Source organism: Aphelocoma coerulescens, chromosome 2 (genome assembly GCF_041296385.1).
Source record: "Aphelocoma coerulescens isolate FSJ_1873_10779 chromosome 2, UR_Acoe_1.0, whole genome shotgun sequence".
Taxonomy (NCBI): Eukaryota; Metazoa; Chordata; class Aves; order Passeriformes; family Corvidae; genus Aphelocoma; species Aphelocoma coerulescens.
In genome coordinates, this window is record NC_091015.1 from 167,003,304 (window position 1) to 167,024,797 (window position 21,494).

General features: G+C 48.9%; 1 protein-coding gene across 4 annotated transcripts; it reads right to left on the reverse strand.

Annotated features, from left to right (window-relative positions):
* Positions 1-691: 691 nt before the first annotated feature.
* Positions 692-20,093, reverse strand: TOP1MT (DNA topoisomerase I mitochondrial). Of its 4 annotated transcripts, none has more exons than XM_069005582.1 (21): positions 19,968-20,093; positions 18,906-19,003; positions 18,586-18,679; positions 18,397-18,476; positions 17,840-17,933; positions 15,620-15,678; positions 13,542-13,614; positions 12,203-13,419; positions 10,324-10,439; positions 8,967-9,088; positions 8,311-8,433; positions 7,778-7,965; positions 6,886-7,030; positions 6,007-6,150; positions 5,334-5,519; positions 4,768-4,836; positions 3,510-3,624; positions 2,906-3,033; positions 2,126-2,220; positions 1,514-1,663; positions 692-1,312 (listed from the first exon to the last, which is right to left on the reverse strand). In XM_069005582.1, exons 2-21 carry the CDS (start codon positions 18,944-18,946, stop codon positions 1,210-1,212), a joined length of 3,342 nt encoding a protein of 1,113 aa, XP_068861683.1. In that variant the 5' UTR covers positions 18,947-19,003; positions 19,968-20,093; the 3' UTR covers positions 692-1,209. The 4 variants fall into 4 exon arrangements, with proteins under 4 accessions (XP_068861683.1, XP_068861682.1, XP_068861684.1 ...); XM_069005581.1 differs by lacking the exon at positions 19,968-20,093 and adding an exon at positions 19,610-19,740; XM_069005583.1 differs by lacking the exon at positions 19,968-20,093 and adding an exon at positions 19,516-19,580.
* Between the last annotated feature and the right edge of the window lie 1,401 nt (positions 20,094-21,494).

Below are 21,494 nucleotides of genomic sequence, written 5' to 3' on the forward strand. Positions count from 1 at the left end.
CCATTTCCAACCAAAACAGCAACAATTTCAACACTAGAATGAGTGGAAATAAACACATGGGATGCTTTGGAATACAGAGCCCTGGACATCAGCCCGGATGTACCAGAAGGTTTTGCTGCCAATGCAACAGTTTGCTCACACCTGGTATCCACTGGGATGTGGGAATTCTGCCAGGAACGGGCTGATAGGACCTTTTTGGGGATGTGGAAAGCAGGCAGTTAAGCAGCAAACACGACCAGTTTATGCTGTTGATCCCTGCCTGCTCCATTCGCAGCTGGAGTGGGAAGGATGATGCCAAAGGTGTCATCCCAACACAGGAGCAGCTCCAGGAATATTAGCCCCACTCCCCACCACACATCCCACAGAGCCTGGCCCAGCATTTTCCTATTTCCTAGGAAATTTCCTATGTCCTAAACCTCTGTCTGGACAGTTCAGTTTCTGCTCTGGATACAGGAGCTGAGCCAGGGCCAAGTGAAGAAAATAAGGGAATAAACATGGCCTCAAGTGAGATGTCCTCTCCCAGACAAAAACTGAACCACATGGGGATGCTTAAAATACACTTTGTTCATGGCCAAGGTGAATTTTAACCCCCTGCAACGTGAAACTGCTTTTAAATCCAACATCTTCCCTTCCCACCTTCTCCTGCCATGACACAAATTCCGTCCTGTGTTTTTTCCATTTAATATCCCTGCCATTGCACAACTTTCTCCTCTCCTGGAGGTGAAAGGGCACAAAGTCCCCCAAAATGTAAAACCCTGAGGTTTTTCCTTTCCCCACAGTGCACCCCTAACCCAATCCCAGGGCTTTTATTGCAGTTCCCTGTTTTCCTGCTGTCATCACTTTGTGTTTCCCCATCCATCCCATTCAGTCTGGAAAGGGCAGCACAGATCCACTACCCCAAGGAGACAGGATCTTGTTGATCAGCACAATTAAGGCTCTTATTTAATTTCCTTCCAAGACTCCAGAGGAAGAAAGAAAAAAAATCCCAAGTACTTGGCAACTCTGAAGAGGAATTAAGAGTTCCCAAAGTCCCAAATCCCAATCACCAATACCTGTTCCAACTGGAAATCCAGGTGTTTGCTTTTCCATACAAAAGAAAGGCACCAAACTCAGACAACCCTCAGCCCCCAGCAGCAGCAAATTTTGAAAAAGGGCTTCCCAACAGCACCAAACGAGTAGGATTTGGGATTTAACGTGGAAGGCACCAGCTCAGAATTCAAAGTCCTCGCCGGCCATGTCGATGGCCCAGGCAAACTTCTCCCTCTGGGTTTTGTTGTAGATCCTCTCAATGGGAATCCCAAATTTCTTGCACCTGTGCAGACCACAAGACACCAGTGGGGACCAGTTACCCAGCAGGGTCCTCTCCACTGCATCCCTGCAGGTGTCCAAGGCCAAGCTGGATGGGGCTTGGAGCAACCTGGGATAGCAGAAGGTGCCCCTGCCCATGGAACAACAGGAATTTTAAGGTCCTTTCCAACCCAAACCATTCCATGATTTCACACCCAAGACTCACCAAGCCACGCTAATCCTGGGATCCAGGTAATTCAGCTTGGATGTGCCCAGAGCTATTTGCTTGTTCTCCTCCTTGTCCGTGGCCTGGACGTTCAGCCTGGCCAATTGCTCCTCCAGCCTCTTCAACAGCTTCTTCTTCCTCTCCACATTCCTGAGGGCAGAGAAGGAACAACACAATGTCCCAAAGGCCAGGAATTCTCTGGAATGGCAGAGTCAGAGGTGCCATTCAGGACCCACCTGTTTCTCAAGGATTTGGATCTGGTGAGATGCTTTTGTAATATTAAAAATTAACAATAAAAAATGTAATTTCCACCACCAAAGTTGGGCAAACAAAATCCAGCATCCTGGAATGGGTTGCCCAGAGAAGCTGTGCCTGCCCCATCCCTGGAAGTGTTCAAGACCAGGTTGGACAAGGTTTGGAGCAACCTGGGAGAGCAGAAGGCATCCCTTAAGAGAACCATCTACAAGATCTGAACCATCTTTCATGGAACAAGAAGGCCCCAATCCCAAACATGGGCATTCCTGTTCTGATGGGCTGTTGAGACACATCTTCCCCATCCATGGGCCTTCTGGATACTTCTGCAAGCGAGGATTCCAAGGAAGAGCCACTCACGCTTCTGCTTTGGCGTCTTTTGTGTCTTCAAACTCATCTTCAGCTTTTTTCACTTCTTCCTGGGCTTCCTCCACTTGTTTCTTCTTGGCGTCAATCTGTGAAGGTGAAAATAAAGTCAGACAACACTTCACACTTCCAAACTCCCTGAAGGTTTCAACCTCCTCCCTCTTTTCCTTCCTACACCATTCCTCAGTTTCTTCCAGCCCTACTTCCCCAACTTGTCCCTGCAGCATTTTCTGGTCTCAAGCATTTTTTAGCATTTTCTAAAATATCATCACTGCCCAGATGCCACAAACACTTGGAGCTCCTAAATCTGTTCATCTTCTGCACCTGCCTGAGACTGAGGGACTTGGGACAGCACCAGAGACCTCAGAAAAGTCCCAGTCCATCAGTGGGGTGTGAGCAAAAGCTGAGGACAATTAAAAGGGGTAATCTGAGGTATTTTCAAGCTGCTCTTTCTGCAGGAAAACCAATTTCCCTGATCTTGATCCAACTGGGCCAGAGCTGCCATCACAAAAGGCCCCCAGCTCGGTTTGAACACACAGAGTGATGAAAAATGCCCCAAACTCATAAAAACTCATCCAAATTCTGTGCCAAGTGTGCTTCCCCCCAGTATTTGAGGTCACCACATCCCTCTCCACCCCTGGATTGCAATCCACTATTCACAGGACATTCCCTGATGTTGTTGACCGAGGTAATTCCTTCAGACATCACCCCAGCCCAAAAATAAAATTCAGAGGCCAGATTAGGTCTGGGATCTCTCAGCTGGGTATGTCTCACCTTTTCCTGGAGGAATTGCATGGACTTGGCAAAGGTTTTTGGTATAGACCTCTGATGGTTGCACAGGATGGCCACGGCTCGGTTGGCTCGGTTGTAGGACAGGAGCTTTCCTGCAACGTTGTCTTCAGCTGGAAAGAAATGAAAGCATCACTCTGTCTCCATTCCAGGAGTTGGGAAAAGCAGGGAATACAGCAGAAGGAAGGGTAAACAAGTTGCTGTCGCATTTTCTCTCCAGGGAGAGCAATCATGGTTGTAGAAATTGGGGAAGGACAATTGAGCACCACCACCTGATGCTGTGACTCATCAGTCATGCACACAAAGAGGCAAAAATAGTGCAACCAACCAGCAGCACAAGGAAAAGAGGGAAAAATATTCCCATTTTGGCAAGCAATTAGTCAGAGTATCCCAGAGTTCACCATTTCTCACTTACCAACATTCCCAACCTGCTGCTCACCCCCATAAGTTACTCCCACCCTGCTATGTGGAGCATCACCTGCCCAGGTGGGACATGGGCAGTTTTAGGGATCTTGAGGCAATGGATGGACATTCCAGAGCCCTTTGGTCCCAGGGTGCAGCTGGTGACACCACAACCACTGGAACTCACGGTTGGTGAGGGCCTTGAGCTGCTCCTGCAGGGTGATGGAGGCGTTGTAGGTCCTGAAGACTTTGGCCGTCAAACCATCCATGAGGTGCTGGAGGTGTTTGTTCAGGAAGTGTGTCTGGAGGAGGGAAAAGAGGAAAAAAGTGTAGGGAAACTCACATCAGGAATTCTAGCGGTAGGACAAGGAGGAACAGCTTCAAACTGGTAAAGGGTTTGATGGGATATTGGGAAGGAATTCTTCCCTGGGAGGGTGGAGAGGCCCTGGAATGGAATTCCCAGAGAAGCTGTGGCTGCCCCATCCCTGGAATTGTTCAAGGCCAGGTTGGACGGGGCTTGGAGCAAGCTGGGATAGTGGAAGGTGTCCCTCCCCATGGCAGGGCTTTGGAACTGACAGTCTTTAGGGTCCCTTCCTACCCAAACCATTCCATGATTCCATGAAAGAGCAGGAATAGAACAAGCAGAAGCCGGGACAAATCTTTTTTTTTTTCAGACCATCTTCTGTCTAAGCAACCAAAATTAGGCATTAAAAAAAAATTAAGTTCTGCAGCTTGTAGAGCTACTTGTGAGGTCAGGTCAATCATCTACCCAAAACTGGCCTGAAATTCCACCTAAATCCACAAAAAAATCTCTCTGGAAGTCAACAATTTCTGCGCATCTATGTCCAAGAGGACACACACTGGCACTGGGGGACACGGTTCAGCAGTGGACCTGGCAGTGCTGGGTTAACGCTTGGATTTGATGAGCATAGAGGTCTTTTCTGGCCTCACACCCAATATCACATCTCTGTTCTACAGAGCACATGGGGCTGCTCATGGATCACATATCCCATCCTGAGGAAGATGAGGGAGAAGGTTTTTCCAGGAGGGAAGGCAGCACATCCCTCCAGCAATCTCTCCCACTTCTGTGGAGCCCCGATGAGGTGCAAAAGCATCAAAAAGCCGAGGTCTGGTACCTCCAGGAATTTCCCAAATGTGGGCAGCCTTTCCCAGGCTAAAAAAAGCCCAAGTGGATGAGTTGGAGGAGGGAAGGAGCAGGAATCCAGCTCCTCAGCAGGGACACAGGGAAGCAGAGATGCTCCAGGGAAGAAGGAGGCTAGAAAATATCACAGGGTGTTCAAACAGTGACAGTGGTGTCCCTGGAGAGCAAAGAGCTAAAACCAGGCAAAGGGATGACCACCAAAGGTGGCCAAGGGTGTCATGGTTTGGCTTCTCCTCCCTCAGGGCCACCGGTGCTCTTTGAAAGCTTCGAGGTGACAACTCACGGTGAGCTGGTCAAAGAGGTCATCGGTGGGGTCCTTGTTCTTCATGAACAGCTGCAGGTTCTTGAACACCTGAAGAGGGTGAAAGGACAGCCCTGGTCAGGGCCAAGGAATGAACTGCTCCCAGACATCTCCCTCATCTCTGCCTCCTCCTCTTCCGGATGGACTCTGATTCACCCTCGTGTTGGCACATCCCACCAACCTTCTCAACTTCAAGGTGCCAATGGGTGTTTCCCCCATCTTTCCCATCTCGACATTCCAGTTTCCCCACAAACATCATTAAAATCTTCTTTCCCATGGGCAAAGGAAAATAATTAAATATAAATGGGGATATTTCAAGTCCTGATGCCCACAAGCCAACTGAGGGTGCTCCAGCAAGAAGTGAGACTTCTCCCTCATGGTTCCTGGGGTAGAACAACCTTGGAAGTTCTATCCCAAAATTCCCCCCATTCTCCAGGGCTAAAGCACAGGAGGCATCTTGGTAACAGGTTTTGGATGGAAATTTGGGACTGACAGACACTGAGGGAATCCAGATAACCAAGCACTTCCTCTATTCCTTCCCCACTCACCAGCTTCTCCACGGACACTTTGTTGTAGTAACGGATGGAGTCTTTCCCAAGGAAGTCAAACTCCACCACGTGCTCCTGCCCATCCAGCTGGGGGTGCAGCTGGATGTGCTCCACGCGCAGGGAGCAGCAGCCGACCGTGTCTGCAGTCTCCCCTTCCTCCTTCTCATTCCCAGCTCGCAGGGCCAGCTGGAAGGAAACAGGGAGTCATCCATCCCATCCCACCTCAATTCCCCTTTCCCAGGCTGTTAAAGTGGATCAGGATTAGGGGAGATTGGGTCATCTCCATCTGTAGATTCATGGAATGATTTGGAAGGGACCTTCAGGATCTCTTGGTTCCAAATCCCCTGCCATGGGCTGGGACACTTTCCACTAGGGACAATTTTCATCTTGCCACACCTCTGGAAATATTCAAATCCAGGTTGGATGGGTCTTGGAGCCGCCTGGTCTTGTGGAAGGTGTGCCTGCCTATGGCAGGGGGTTGGAAAGAAAGGATCTTTAAGGTCTTATCCAACCAAACCATTCCAGGATTCCGTAATCATCCCCAGATTCCTCACGTAGAGCCACTCTGGGCGGTAGAACCAATAAACACCAAAAACTGCAAAGTGGGGTGGATCAGGGGAGTGAATTCCCAATTTCCACGTGGATGGGGGACCTGGGGTGAGGCTGTGGATACCTTATCAATGAAGTACAGGGCCACCGCTCTTTGCCGCTTCTTTATCTCCTTGGATTTCCAATCTTTTCTGTACTGAGCCCGGATTTTGTGGACAACATCCTTTAGGCGCCGAGCTACCTCATATTTCTGCCAGTCCTTCTCCCCCTGGAATGGGAAACCAGGATATTTTCCATTCTGTGCCCCATCTTTGTTCCACCCCTACCAGTCAAGTCCTGCTCTAGAAACACCTCCAGCATCTAAATCCTGCTCAAACCCCATTGTTTTCTTGGGAAAAATCCATGAAGGGAATAAATTGGAGAAGAATTAGCTCATCCAGGGTTTCTGTGCCCTCTGCTGGCCGTGCTGGATCTGCATCCTGGCCAAGTCAGGGTGTTCTCCACTAGCCAGAGCACAGCGAGGACCAAGTGGTCCAATCATGGTCAAAGGTGGCTCCCCGGACACCAGTGTGGACTGACACAGGACTTGCTCAGTTGTGTCCACACCTGGGCAGCATTCCCACTTTCCTGGAGCCCTTGAAAGTAGCCTTAAATCCCCTTTCTCTTCCCACAGAGTTGAATCCCACCTCTTCCTACCCTCCACTTCCTGGTATAAATGAACTCAGCCCAACTCTGGCCCATACGGATCTTCTCAGCCCCTTCCTGGCTTCCAGCAGCCTTCCCTGGACACACATGAGGAATGTGGCACCAGGATGACTCAGCCAGGAGCAACCCATTCCTTGGAATAAGTTTGATGCTTCACAATCATCTGTCCTTTCCCTCTCACCATTTCATTTTGCTTATGCCCTTTTTAGTAAAGGGCCAAAAAAAGGGAGCTTTTTGTTGATATTCCATATCCCAGCTTTCCCAGATTTTTTCACCTGACCAAAGACACCATTCCAACCTTCAGCTTGGAGCTGGGATTCAGCATGATGTACTTCAAGGTGTTCTGGATGTTCTCTGTCCATGAGGCCAGCCAGGTGACCGTGTTGTCAAAGCGCACCTCCTTCCACCTGTGACCTTCTGGGGGCTCGGGAATCTTGGAATCCCTGTGGGAAGAGCAGAATTAGAGCCCTCAGGCCATGAAGAAAGAGGTGAGCCAAGGATGGTCACCACCACTGAGAAAACGTGGAATCCACCCGAAATTGCTCCACAACATGGAATCGTTAAAGTTGGAAGAGTCCTCCAAGATCGTGTCCAACCATGAACCAGCACTGCCCGGACCACCAAACCATGTCCCCAAGTGCCACATCTACACAGCTTTCACATCCCTGCAGGGCTGGTGACTCCACCACTGCCCTGGCAGCCTCTTCCAGTGCTTGACAACCCTTTCTGTGGAGAAGTTTTCCCAATTATCCAACCTAAACCTCTTCTGGAACAACTTGAAGCCATTTCCTCTTTTCCTATCATTTATTATCCAGGAGAAGAGACCAAGCCCCACCTGGATCCACCCTCCTGTTGTGGAGAGTGAGAAGGTCCCCCCTGAACCTCTTTTTCTCCAGGCTGAGCCCCTCCAGCTCCCTCAGCTGCTCCCGGTGCTCCAGACCTTTCCCACAACCAGGTGTTTATCATTTGGATGCTGGGAACAACAGGAAAACTTTCTGGACTGGTGAGGAATGTTTTAAACCAAGGTCTTCAAGTGGGTGGCTTAAGACCAGTCCAGCTCACATAACTCAGAGGGAAAAATACTCTCAGGGTATGGAAAACAGGAATTGTAGAAGATGGAAAAACCCCAACTCCAGGCCCCCAATCCCAAAGGAAGTCCCAGGAGCTCAGCACTTCCAAGGACAACCCACCTGCTGCAGTTGATGACGACATCTTCTGGCATGATCCTCTTCTTCAGCATCCCCATTTTGGGGTGCTCCCCACGGCCACGGAAGAGCCCTGGAGGTTCAGTTTTGAAGTTGCCAATCTTCTCCCGGTGCCCATCCAGGATGCAGTATCCATATTCCTCCTGGATCTTATCCGCCTCCTCCTTCAGCTTCTGAAACCAGGACACCACAAAACAATCAGGATGGTTTGGACTGGATTGGAAGGGATCTTTAACACTCCAACCAACAAGTCTAAGTGCCATCATTCCCTTAGCCAGGTCCACAATCCTCTGGACAGGGAAGGACTCCAAAACATCATCCAAGGAAAACTGGAACCCAGTAAAGCCATGGAATGTGCAGGATCTGCTGATAAAATTCAGGAAGAGAGGGTGATGGCCATGGAGACAGAGCTGGATTGAAGAACTCCAAGCCCAAGGCACAACACCAGGAAAGACAACAAGGAAGAGACAAAATTCCCAAAACTGGACCCAAAACATGCCATAGGAACCAGTCCTCACCTGCTTTTCCTCCTTGGGAAGCGCTTTCCGGGCCTCATTTTTTTCCACAAAATATTTGTGGATCTCCCTGAAGTCACACTTGTCCAGATCCTTGATTAACTCCTGCTCCTCTGAGGTCATTTCCTGGGAAAAAAATGAGGAGGACTGGGAAAAGCCAGGAGGCAAAACTAATTCCACACAGAGCTTCTGCCTGGGCTTCTCCTTCCCAGAAGAGGGAACAGAGACCCACATCCCAATTCCTCGGAAAAATCCCAGCCAGTTCTGGGGTGGAAGAACCTCATATGGAGAAAAGGCCCCAAACACAACTGCAGGGACAGCACCAAAGGTATTTGGGAGGTGTAAATATTCCCTAGGAAGAGTTTTGCTTTTTTGGGGGATCAGAGGTCATTCCTTCACTCCTTTATTCCTTTGGTGTCCCCATACTGGTTTTGGAGCTGTTTCCAAGACTCTCCACCACCTGCTTCCATCACTAAAACTCAGAGCACAGAGAGCAAATCCCAGCCCAAATCCACAAAAAAAACCCATGGAAATAAATCAGGATTTAGAACCTTAATTATAAATAAGGAACAAATCCCGCTCCCATTCGCTCCATCCCACACCACAGCCTGGGGATGATGGATTTCATGGATATCAAGGAGCAATCCCAGGGAAGGTACCTTCCTCCAGTCATGGAAGAAGTTGTTCTGGAAGATCTCTTTGGTCGTGTACTCATGATCCAACATTTTGGCATAGAAGGTGGCGATTTCCTCCGTGGCCAGGCTCAGCTTCAAGGGTTTTCCTGGGAAAAGAGAGGCACTGACACCTCCCACTATCCCAGGCTGCTCCAAGCCCTGTCCAACCTGGAACACCTCCAGGGATGGGGCAGCCACAGCTTCTCTGGGTAGAATCTTGGATCATTTCTTAGCTTTTTCTAAGGATATTGGATCATTTCTTGGAGGTGGCAAAGCCACCATCCCCTCCTGAACCCTCTGGCTGGAGAAACACAACAAAACCAAGAAATATCTTGGCTCATCCTAGGAATTGCCTGGAAAGAGCTTTTTTTAAGGAAAAAGCGCCCTGCAGAGATCCAGGGAATGGTTGAATCCAACTTGAACCACTGGTTTTTGGGATTCCTGGACAGCAGGGAATGGAGCCTTGGAGCAGCCCCATAACAACCCACACACACCAGCTCATCCATGGGCCCTTCCTACTTGGGGTTGTTGTCTGTCCACAAACACTTTTCCATCCAGGAACGGTGACTTTTTTTTAGGGAAAAAAAGTCAACATCAAAGATGCCAAAGTCCAAAGCCACCAGCCCAGATCCACACAACACCCATCGGTGTCTCCAGCAGCTCCGAGGTCACAGGAGAAGTCCAAACCCTGTCAAGGCTCCTCATGGAGCCAGAATCCCATGGATCTCCCAGCAATGCCCTCTCTGGGCACCTCATTTTCCCAAACTGGGCTTTTTCCTACTGCAAAGAAACCCCCATGGGAAGCCACAGGGAACTGAGGATCACCAAGATCCCATGGGAATGTGATCCCTTGGCTAACCCCCAATGTCCTTACTGCCCCCGCCCCTTGATCTATCAGAAAGGAGTTCAGGGATGACCTGAGGGCAGGGAAAGGGAGGAAATCCAGCGGGAATGGCAGGAAAACAAGGAGGCACCAAAGGCCTGGATCTGTCCTGCCAGTGACACCATGAGCTGCTCTAAGGTGACGCAAAGTGAGCCTGGGGACACCAGGAGCTTGGAACAGCCCAGCCAAATCCTTGGATGTGTCAGTCACTGAGGCCATGGATCCAGTAAAATCCCGTTTTTCCAGCTCGTGGGAAAACACGGATGAGCTGACAAAGCTCAAACCCAAAACTGCAGCTTAATGAGAACAAACAGCCATTAGGATCAGCTCCCCAAAAACCCCATAACTCCAACCATGTGTAAGATCCTCCAGCTCGAACCCATGGCTTTTCCAATGGGATATTCCTCTTCCCTAAGGAGAGGACACCACCCCGAGCGCCAGGTCCCCCCACGGATGTACCATCGTAATAAAACTGCACATCCTCAGGCAAGGGCTCATAGGGGGGCACAAAGTAGGGCCCTCGGTGCTCCAGCTGCATCCATTTGACTCCATCTTCCTTCTTCTCCTCTTCCCACCTGGAACAGACACACAGGAATCCATGAGAATATCCCAAATCTGGGATCGGGCACCTCCTCCCAAGGTCACACCGGGAAAATGCTTGGAGCAGTGACAGCTGGCACAAACTCCAGGTGAAATCCCATTTTCTCTGCTGCTGCCTCAGTTTCCCTGTTCTTTGAAAGAGACTGGAATGGAATCCAGGGAATTGAGGAAGCTAATGTTTGGTGGGGTGACATGGAAGGATTCAAGGGGAGAGCGAAGGGAACCTAAAAGCCACCTCATTTCAACCCCTTTCCACAGGCACGGCCACCTTCCACTAATCCAGGTTGCTCCAAACCCCATCCAATGCAAGGAATACTTCCAGGGATGGGGCAGCCACGATTCTCTGGGAAATCTGTGCCTCATGAATATTCATAACTTGGTTTCAATGCAAGTAAGATCTTAAGGCATCTCCCTCCTGCCAGAGCAAATGGGATTTTAAAGTCACTGCAAGTTTTAACTGGGAACATTTTAAAAGCAGCAGCAACAGAAATTCCAACAAAATTAAATCTAAAAACTAAAAAAAAAAAAAAAAAAAAAAAAAAAAAAAAAAAAAAAAAAAAAAAAAAAAAATTGTTGAAAGATCCATCCGGAAAATCAGGAGCAGAACTTCAAAAGAGGGGAAAAACCACAGAAACTCTTAAACCCAGCAGCACCAGGGGGAAAAAAAAGCCAAGGATTTCTGGGAAAACACAGCAAGATTCCACACGGAGAAAGCAAAATTCCCGTTTCTTGTGTGATTGTTTTTCCCCTCTCCATGGGAAGTGGAGTGGAATAAACCCCTGGCATCCCAAGGTGCGTTTTGCTGTAAAAACAGAGGAAATGAAATATTCAAGGAAAATCAACAAGCTCCAGGAATTTGGGCTGAAAGCATCGGAGAAAGGCAGCGTCAGGATCACAAAACTTTGGGATCCCAAATTCCAGCAGAGCATCCCCCACACTCACCTTCCACAGCCCCCTGAGCCCATCCGGAAGCCAAAGGGAGTGACCCATGGGAATTTCCTCATGGGAAATGCAGTCCTGGATGGGATTTTTGGGATGAAATTCCTACATACCAGCCTCTCTCCTCTGTGCCGGGATCCAGCCATTCCAAACAAGGCATTCATTAGGAAAAGAAAATATAAAAACCCACATTTCACGTCAGCCTGGATCCTCCAAGAGCCGCCTCAAGGCTCCAGGTATCCATGGATATCCCTGTCTGGGATAACATCTCCTCTCAGATCAGGGTTTGCCACAGGCTCCCAAAAACCGTCCCAAAATTCCTCCTGCTCTAGCCCAGATCTTGGGGAACTCTGGGAGAGAGTGACACCAAGTGGTTAAAGCTGCACTTCCAAAAATAATCCAGCGTCCAGCAGCCATATTCCTCATCCTTTCCTATAAAACACCTGCCTGGATCATCCCAAAACTGCTGGAGAAGGAAGTGGGGAAGGAATTCAGCCCCTCGATAGAGGTGCTGCTGTCTTGCAAGATGTTTTATTATTAATATTAAAACATAATAATTATCTCCTTCCAATAATTATGAGCTTCCCCCTTCCCGGGATGGGCACCAGGAAAATCATTGGAGGAGAAATAAATATTATAAATAGTTATCCCTCACCCATTTCCAAGAGTGACAAGTTCAAGGCTCAAGGAAATACAGGAAAAGAGCCAAAAAATAGGAATTTTCACCGTTTTGTGCCACAAAATAAAATTTAAATCCCAATCCCAGGGTTAGAGCTGCCAAAGGCACGCTGGAATTTACCATTTCCATTTGGTTTCTGCCTCTTTTTCTTCCTCCTTCTGTTTTTTAGTCTTTTTATTGTTCTTTTCTTCCCCTTTCTTTTCCTCTCCTCCTTCCTTAGATTTCCTTTTCCCAGTTTTCCCCGGGGTTTCCTCCTCTGCACTCTTCTTCTCATTTGTTTCCCCCTCTGGCTTTTTCTTCTTGTTTTTCCTCTTTTTCCCTGGAATATCTCCCTTCCCTTCATCCTCCTCCTTCACCTCCTGCCCTATCCCTGCACTCAGAATCTCTCCCAATCCCAATCCTTCCTCCCCTTTCTCATCCACTTCCTCCTCCTTTATTCCTTTTCCATCTCCACTTCCCTTTCCCACCCTCTCCTCCAGTTCCCCTCCCACTCCTTCCTCTCCCTCCTCATGCTTCTCCATCTCTTCCAGCAATTTTTCCTTCTTTGTTTTCCTCTTCCCCACCTTTTCCACCCCCTTCACTTTCCCCTTCTTGTGCTTCCTTGCTTTCCCCTTCTCCCGTTTTTTATTCCCATCATCCCTTCCCTGGCTGCTGTTGCTCCTCCTTCTTTTGGCTCTTCCCTGTCCCTCTTCCCAGTTCCTGTCCTCATCCTCCTCCTCCTCCTCAATGCCATCCATCAAATCCTCGAATTTCTCCTTCTTCCCTCTTTTTCTCTTCAATCCCTTTTCCCGCTTATTTTCCTCCTGTTTCTTCCCTCTTTTTCCCTTCAATCCCTTCTCCCGCTTATTTTCCTCCGCTTTCTTCCCTCTTTTTCCCTTCAATCCCTTTTCCTCCTTATTTTCCTCCTGTTTCTTCCCTCTTCTTCTCTTCAATCCCTTTTCCTCCTTATTTTCCTCCTGTTTCTTCCCTCTTCTTCTCTTCAATCCCTTTTCCTCCTTATTTTCCTCCTGTTTCTTCCCTCTTCTTCTCTTCAATCCCTTTTCCTCCTTATTTTCCTCCTGTTTCTTCCCTCTTCTTCTCTTCAATCCCTTTTCCTCCTTATTTTCCTCCTGTTTCTTCCCTCTTTTTCTCTTCAATCCCCTTTCCTGCTTATTTTCCTCTTGTTTCTTCCCTCTTTTTCTTTTCAGGGCTTGGGAATCCTCTTCCTGCTGTGGGATAGGGGGATCCAGCTCCTTCTCCTCACTCTCCCTCACGGCTGTGAGCCCCAAATCCATCTCCAAAGGATCTCCAGAGGGGGATGCAATCCCAACCCCACCACCAACACCTTCACTTGGAACCTGTGGGAAGCAGGAATAAGAGAAGAGATGTTGGGAAAGGAGAGAGGTTATCCCAAATCCCAAATGAATGGAGGAGATGCAGGATTAAGTCCAGGGGGTGACAACCCCCCCGGTTTTCCTACCCCAATTCCATTCTGGGTCTCCAAGGGCTGCTCTCCCATGGCAGGTCCTGTTCTCTGGGATTTGTCCGGGGATCTACGACGACATCACAGCCAATTCTCACCACCAGCATTCCCTTCTAACATCCCAATTTAGGGAATTGCTCCCAAACGAGCCCTCATTTCCCTCCAACCATGGCAGCACCACAGATGGAGATATCCCAAGGCAGCAGGAAATGGCCCCAAGATGGATTTTATGGGATGAGGAAGCTCAAAGGAGCAGGACCACAAGGTCTCCAGACCCAGTGGGGGAGGTCCCAAGGAAATATTCCCAGAAAAACCTCAGGGGAAAAGTTTGGACAGTGTGGCAGCACCAACAGCACAAAGGACAGGATCAGGTCGATCATGGACACACGGGAAAAGGAGACAGATGGGACACAACTCCTGGGACCGTGGGGATGATTCCAACAGGGAATGGGAAGGGAAGAACAGGGAAGCAGCCTCATCAATACAACAGGACAAGGAGTGTCCAGATCCATGATCTCCCCCATCCGTATGGGTGAGGAACCCAGGAATGTTTTCCCGCTCAGCAGAGAGATCAGGTGGATTATTGGGAATTCTGGGGGTTTTGCAACCATTATAAAGCACCAGCCTGCCCCTATCGTTTCTCCCAAGGCTTCTCCAAGCCACGCAGGGAGTTGGGAGTCTTCAAGTTGCTCATATTCCAGAAAAATCAAGAAAAATAAGAATGAGGGAACAGCGACACAGCCTAAACCAAGCTTATGCCTCTTAGACTGAGCCTACAGCTCCATAGGGTGGATTTAGGTGGGATATTAGGAAAAAATTCCCACTGAAAGGGTGGTCAAGCACTGGAAGAGGCTGGAATCACCATCCCTGGAAATGTTCCAAAACCTTGGAGCTGTGATGCTTTGGGACATGGTTTAGTGGTGACCTTGGATGGTTTTTTCCAACCTTAAAGATTCCATGAGTTCAATGTTGAGGTGATGGTGTCCCTTTCCCGCAGGGAAACCTGGGGCTTTGCCTTCTCTGGTCACTGTCACCTCTCAACCAAATCCTCTGGTCCATCCTAGGTAAGCCTGGAGCTGAGCTCAAGCCATGGATCAGATCCATTCCCTGCTTTTCCAAGCTCCTGGATCCCCCCAGCTGGAACTCTTTGGAAGCACAGCCAGCTGTCCCAAAAAAAGAGTTGGAAATCCAGTTTCCTCCTCCCAAGCAGGATAATGATGGCTCTCCCTGGACTTCCAAAGAGAGAAGAGCCACAATTCCTGGTTTTAGCCAAAATGTCCCAAAATTTCTGCAACAGAAAGTGGGAATTTTGGCCCCTTAAAATTAATTTAGACTGATAATGAATTATCCGGCTGTGGGACATCAAAGTAACTGAGGAAAGCCTTCGAGCTGGCTTGGGATGGAAACAAGCTCCCAAAAAAAAAAACAAAACCAGGAGCTGGATGCTTTTTCCACACTGGAACACACACGTTACACAATTCCCACGAAACTCCTTAGGGAAAATCACCCAGCAAAACACGCTCAGCCCCTCCAATCCCATTGGCAGGGAGCGGATCCATGACTCAGAAAGCAAAATCCCGGCACCTTTTGGGATCGGCTCTTTCCTCCCCAGGTTTTATTAGAATTTTTAAGAGGCAGAGAGACTTTAACCAGCTTTAGGAATTCTGCTTCCTATCTCTGCCAGCATCTAAAGGGAAAGAACGGCCTTTTCCCAGGATTTGGGAGGGCGGTTGTTCCCACCAGGACTTCCCCAAATTTATGTAGGAATGTGCACCTGAGCGATCACACCCTGCTGGCTGGGGAGGGTGGATGGGGCTGGAACTTCCCTCTCTACCCTCAAGTCCCAGGACTGAGCCTCAAATTCCACTTGGGATGTTTTTGGGAAGCTTTAAAGTCATGGAAAACACCAGGATGTGGAGAAGCTGCTCCGTGAAGGCACCAGAGATCCAGGAGGGAGAACCAGGACTGTGCAGCTCCACAGGAGAAGAAAAAGGACAAAATTCCAGTTCCCGGGGATAAAAATTATCCCAAAAAAATATTATTTATCCAAAAATTATCCAAAAAACCCAACGCACCTGGAAGAGTCTTCCAGCCCCACTGGTGGCCCTTGGGGGAGGTTTGCTTGGGTTTCCTCCTGGAAAATATCAAGGATTTGGGAAAGGTTCCCTGGCACAGGTACCCCAAACCCGCACTTCTCCCTTCCTCAGACACCTTGGCTGGGACCCAGGAGCCCAAAATCCCAAATTTCCAAGTTTTGAGGTTTTATGGGGTTAGGAAATCCCTATTTTCCTTCCAACAGCACAATAAAGGAATTTCATGGATAAATATAGGAAAACTCCCAGCCCTCATCAACCACCTGCTCATTGGAAGCAGTGCTGGGAGAGCAATCCAGGGAACAGAAGGGATGGGAGGGCTCCAAAACAAAGATGGATCAAATTCCAGGTGCTTGGAAGATGAAATCACCCTTGCAGCAGATGGCTAGAGGGAAAGAGAGGTGGGGGGCAAAGCCACGGGGTGGGAAATACAATGGGGACGAGCAGAAAGCAAGGAAAAGGAAAAAAGTATGGAAAATGGGGAGAGGATCTAAAAGAAATTGAGTTCAGAGAGGGCACAAGCACAGTCCTGAAATATGACTCTTGGAAGCCACCAGAAACCCTGAAGCAAAAGAAAAATCAAAATATAGGAAAAACGGGGACCTAGAAGAAAATGAGCTCAGAGAGGACACAGAGCCCTAAAATCTGACCCGTGGAAGTCACTAAAAATCCTGGAGAAAGGAAAAAAAATATCAAAACATAGGGAAAATGGGGATAGGACCTCAAAGAGAATGAGCTCAGAGGGGACACAAACACAGCCCTAAAATGTGACCTGTGGAGGCCACCAGAATTCCTGGGGAGAGAAAAAAATATCAAAATATAGAGAAAATGGGGACCCTGAAGAAAACAAGCTCAGAGGGGACACAGAGCCCTAAATTCTGATCCACAGAGTCCAACAGAAATCCTGGAAAAATTAAAAAAAAAAAATCAAAACATAGGGAAAATGGGGATAGGACCTCAAAGAGAATGAGCTCAGAGGGGACACAAACACAGCCCTAAAATCTGACTTGTGGAGGCCACCAGAATTCCTGGAGAAAGGAAAAACCATCAAAATATAGGGAAAATGGAGACCTAGAAGAAAACAAGCTCTGAGGGGACACAGAACCCTAAATTCTGTCCCTTGGAAGCCACCAGAAATTCCATCCCACTGTTTTTACACTTGTTTTCCAAGCTGGAACCATCTTCTCCTGCTCCTGACCACACAAGGCATCCCAAAACCCATCCCAGCCTCACCCAGGGCTTGCCAAGCACCGAGGTTCTCACTCTAAATCCCGACTTCCCCAAGTTTCTCTTCCCAAGGCTTTCAAGGGAAGCCAAAACCACACAGGGATTGTTCCTGAAAGCTGCTGGGTGAACTCATTAAGGGGAAAATAAAACCCTGAGTTAATTACAGGCTGGTTATGTCCATATAAACTTTCCTTCCCTGGGAATACGCCTGCTCTTGGATTCACAATCCTTCAGAAACCCCGTTGGGAAATTCAGGAAGAGCCATGACCTTCCACAAAGTCATTCCTGCCTGCAAATGCCTGATGGTTGTACTGGGAATACTGGGAGCACCAGGACCACAGGCACCCCTGAGGGGTTTCAAGGCTGCTCCTTGAATTTGATCCATCCAGGACAGTCTGGCAACATTTGGGATCCTTTTTGGGAGAGGGATGGAAAGATGGAAAAAGGAAAAGTGTCTCTGCTGGATTTACGCACCAAGAGGACAAATTAATGTGGGAAAAGCAAACTACAGCAGGAATTTCCTGGGATTTGTGCTCTCCAGCACCAGCCAAGAATCATGGAATGTTTTGGGTTGGAAAGGACCTTAAGGATCCGTTCCACCCTCACTTTCCACTAGGCCAGGTTGCTCCAAGCCCCATCTCAGCTGGCCTTGGACAATTCCAGGAAATGAGGCATGAACAAGGGAAGGAGTGAAGACCAAATTCCTGAGGAAGGGATTCCCAATCCGAACTTCCTGCTTAGAAAGTGAGAGTCACCCATGTCCCAGTGCTCCCCACTGGTGCCAGTTTGGGCCAACCCCAAAATGTGATGGATTCAACCCCAAAACCAGGAAATTTATTGCTTAATTTAATCACAGATGCTCAAAAACTCCTTTTAGGACCTTGCACCAAACCCCAGGAGCCCACCCTCCCAGCTCCCTTGGGAACAAACCATGGGAATGCTCCCAAATCCTTTAGCACAGTGATCACCACCTACCAACCCTGATGCAGCTCCCTCCTTGGCTTGGATCCCATTCCAGAGGCTCGAGCCAAGGCCTTTCCCACCTGCAGCCTCCTGCTTTAGGGAGCTTCTTGGCCAGAAAGGGGACAGAGAAGGGACAGACATTTTTTAGGATCATGGAATGGTTTGGGTTGGAAGGGATTGTGTTGTTCCAAGCTGCTTCCACGGGCAGGGACACCTCCCACCATCCCAGGGTTTTCCAAGCTCCATCCAACCCGGCCTTGGACACGTCCAGGGATAGGGCAGCCACAACTTGCCTGGAAAACCTCTGTCAGTGCCTCACCACCCTCCCACGCAAGAATTCCTTCCCAAAATCCAATCTAAACCCTCCATCCTTCAGCTTAAGGTGATTTCCCTCTTTCCCCATCACTCCAAGCCCTTTATTTTTCCCCTATTAAAATCTCCTTGTGATAATCAAAGCACCACAAGGAGAGCAGAGCTGGACGCGCCATTCCCACGCGCAGTTCTGGGATAACCCAGATGGAAGAGCCCAGCCCTACAGATCCCATCTCCATCCCGATCCAAGGATTTACCTGCTGATGATGTTCTCCTGCAGTGGCTTTTCCTTGACTTTTGATGGTTTCTTCTTCTTCTTCCCTTTTCCCATGGAAGGCTTTGCACCAGGATAAGGGAGAAGGAAGCTCATGCCACAGGTTTGATTCCCACAAAATTTTTGGGGATAATTACAAGGGTCACCCCAATGCACATGGGGGGGTTGGTACCTTCACTGTGCATTCCAGCTCCTTCTTTTTCTTCTTCCTCACTGGGAGCGTCTTTGCCTTATCCTGCCCCTTTTCCAACTCATTCTTTCGCTTCCTGAGACAGGGAAAAATTGATCCCACTGAAACCAACCCTGCAGTGGTGACAATGAACCACAGCAAGATGCCATAATTCCTAATCCTTACGCCCAACAGCACCAAAAATGGCTTCCCAAAAGGAACTTTGGAGGAATTTCTCTGCTTGAGCGCCGAAATTCCCAGGAAAACCAGTGGGATAAAGCTGGAGCCTCCCAAAATCTCCTGCCGTGCTCCACAGTACCCACCTGCTGCTGCTCTTCACCCCACTGGCTTTTGAGACCCCCATGGCTCCGTCATCCACAATTTCTTGGGAATGTTAAGGCAGAGAACCAAAGGGTGGTCACTGGAACAAGACAGAAACAACACAGGGTTGGTTTTGCTCTCCAAGGAAGCCCAAACATCCCAATCCCAAAGTTTGGATTCCACAGGGTCAAGCTCAGCTTTAGCGAGGACCCAAGCTGAGGAGGAAAAAAAAAAAAAAGGAAAATCCTTGAGCTCAGTCCCTGAACTGCTGTTGGAAGTGGGGAAAGGAAAGGAAAGGAAAGGAAAGGAAAGGAAAGGAAAGGAAAGGAAAGGAAAGGAAAGGAAAGGAAAGGAAAGGAAAGGAAATTCCCCAAAATTATTCAGGAGTTCACAGTTTCCACCACCATAATTAGTAATAATTAAGCACAGCAGAGAAATGGGGTAAATTGAGATATTGAGTCCCCACCACCACCTCTCCCCTCTCCCCATGGCTGGAGCAGCCAGACTCTCCCAAATCCCTGCTTTCCCTAAAAATTCAAGAGGATTCAAGAAATACAGATCATATTCCTGGTCCTTATCCATAAAAAAACCTCTACACTGAGGAAAACAAACCAGGATTTCTCAAGGAGAGAAGTGAAAACCAGTATGAAACAGCCTGAAAACTTTTCTAGGAGTTGAAAACACTTGGAAAAATTCCATATTTCACCAGGCTTTGCTGTGCCAGGAGCACTTGGAGCTGCAGCAGGGATGAAGCTCAGTCAGCACAGGAGAACATTCCCAATCGCCCCCAGCCTGGAGAAGACCTCACTCCTCACCCAGCTGCTTCCCTAAGGGAAATCCCCCCTGTCCCGGGAAACTCCTTTAAAGTCTCCCGCAGCCTGATTGGAGGCTCCCACCCCAAGATGCATCCTGGGAAATGAAGTTTTAACCCAAAAGCGGAATTTTGGGAATGCCCCTCAACAGCAACTCCTCAGCAAGGAGACCTGGGAAGCAGGGAAATACTTTGGACCGCTCAGGTGGAGAACAGGGTCAAAACCATGGATTTTAAAATCGCTTGGATGAACCTGCTTTGCAGGAAATGCTTCCTCTTTAATTGCATCATTAAATTAATCCCCAAATCCATCTTTTCTCAGCTGCTTCCCATCCATCAGAGCTCCATAGTTGGATTTGGAGGAGTCTAGGAGCAAAGCCCCGATCCCTCGGGATCCTACTGCCCATAACCCTCATCATGGAAACCCATCCTACTCCTCTCCAGCCTTTTTCACAGGATGAGCCCATCGCTTTCACCTGCCCCTGATGTCATCAGGGACCTCATCCCAGCTGAGCCCCATCCATCCCAAAGGAGGTGCAAGGAGCACACCTGGGAAGGGGATGGGGAATAGGGACAACAGGCAAAAGCTTTCCCCAAACTGGGAGAGAAAAGAAGGATCCAGGGAGACCTCAGAGCCCCTTCCAGTGCCTCAAGGGGCTCCAGGAGAGCTGGAGAAGGACTTTGGATAAGGGATGGAGGGACAGGACACAGGGAATGGCTTTAAACTGGAATAGGGTGAGATGAGATGGGACATTGGGAAGAAATTCTTCCCTGTGAGGATGATGAGGCCCTGGAATGGAAATCCCAGAGAATCCACGGCTGCCCCATCCCTGGAAGTGTCCAACACCCCGGATCAACCTGGTCTTGTGGAAGGTCTCCCTGCTTCTGTTACTGAATGACCTTTCAAGCCCATTCCAACCCGAACCACCCTGTAATTCCAGGAAAACACTGGGATTTGGGTCAGTAACAGGCATTGCTCCATGTGGAATCCTCAGCCGGGATGAGTAGCGGGGCCCTGCGTTCCCCTGGGAAGGTCCCGCCCGGTTCGCTGCCGGGAGCGGAAAGCCCCGGGGCAAGGGCTGGCTCTGGGAAAGCCTCTTTGATCCCAATTGCGCCATCCCAGGAAAAACACATCCAAGCCACCTTTCTGGCTGGGTGAGTAGAAGTTGTCCAGGGATGGGAGCCAGCCCCGGGGAAGGGAGCAGGGAAGGACAATTTCAAGCCAGGGCTTGTTTGCCCTTGGCCGCCTCCTTCCAAGGACAGCCCGGGTTTGAATTCCTCCCATTTTCCCTGGATTCCATAAGATTTATTCAGCTTGGTGGAGGTTTCTCCTAAGTTTTGTGTGTCCATGGTGAGAAAAGATGGGTTTTGCAGGGATGTGAGTTGGGAAAAACCTGTCCTAGCCTGGAGCAGCTCCAGTTTGCTCCTCAGTCCCACCCAAGAACAACCTGGGATAAATCCCTTAAAAATTAAGATGAGTTTTGTGTATTTTTATGGATTTTCCCTTCACAGATGCTCTTTGCAATGGGGGAATGGGAATGGGATGGCTCCATCCAGAGCTCCACTTGGGAAAAGTGGAGAACAGAGGGGGTTTGGCTCATCCTTTGGGAAAACCAGGCTGGAATGGGATCCCTGCACTGTTGTGGAGATGTATCAGTGACAATATTCCAGATTAATTCCACTTTTCTAGTACAGCAGCTCCTTTTGGATGGGAAAATCCAGGAGGGAGAGAAGCCCTTCCCTGGCATCACACAATCCTTGAAGCCCTGATGGGAAAAAA

What these genes read in the sequence shown, in the direction of transcription:
- TOP1MT (XM_069005582.1), bottom strand. Translation starts at nt 18,946, where the DNA reads ATGGGGGTCTCAAAAGCCAGTGGGGTGAAGAGCAGCAGCAG. An exon ending in GGGGTGAAGAGCAGCAGCAG is followed by an intron (nt 18,680 to 18,905) that starts GTGGGTACTGTG and finishes TCCCTGTCTCAG; the next exon opens with GAAGCGAAAGAATGAGTTGG. An exon ending in CCCTGTACTTCATTGATAAG is followed by an intron (nt 5,520 to 6,006) that starts GTATCCACAGCC and finishes GTTTCCTTCCAG; the next exon opens with CTGGCCCTGCGAGCTGGGAA.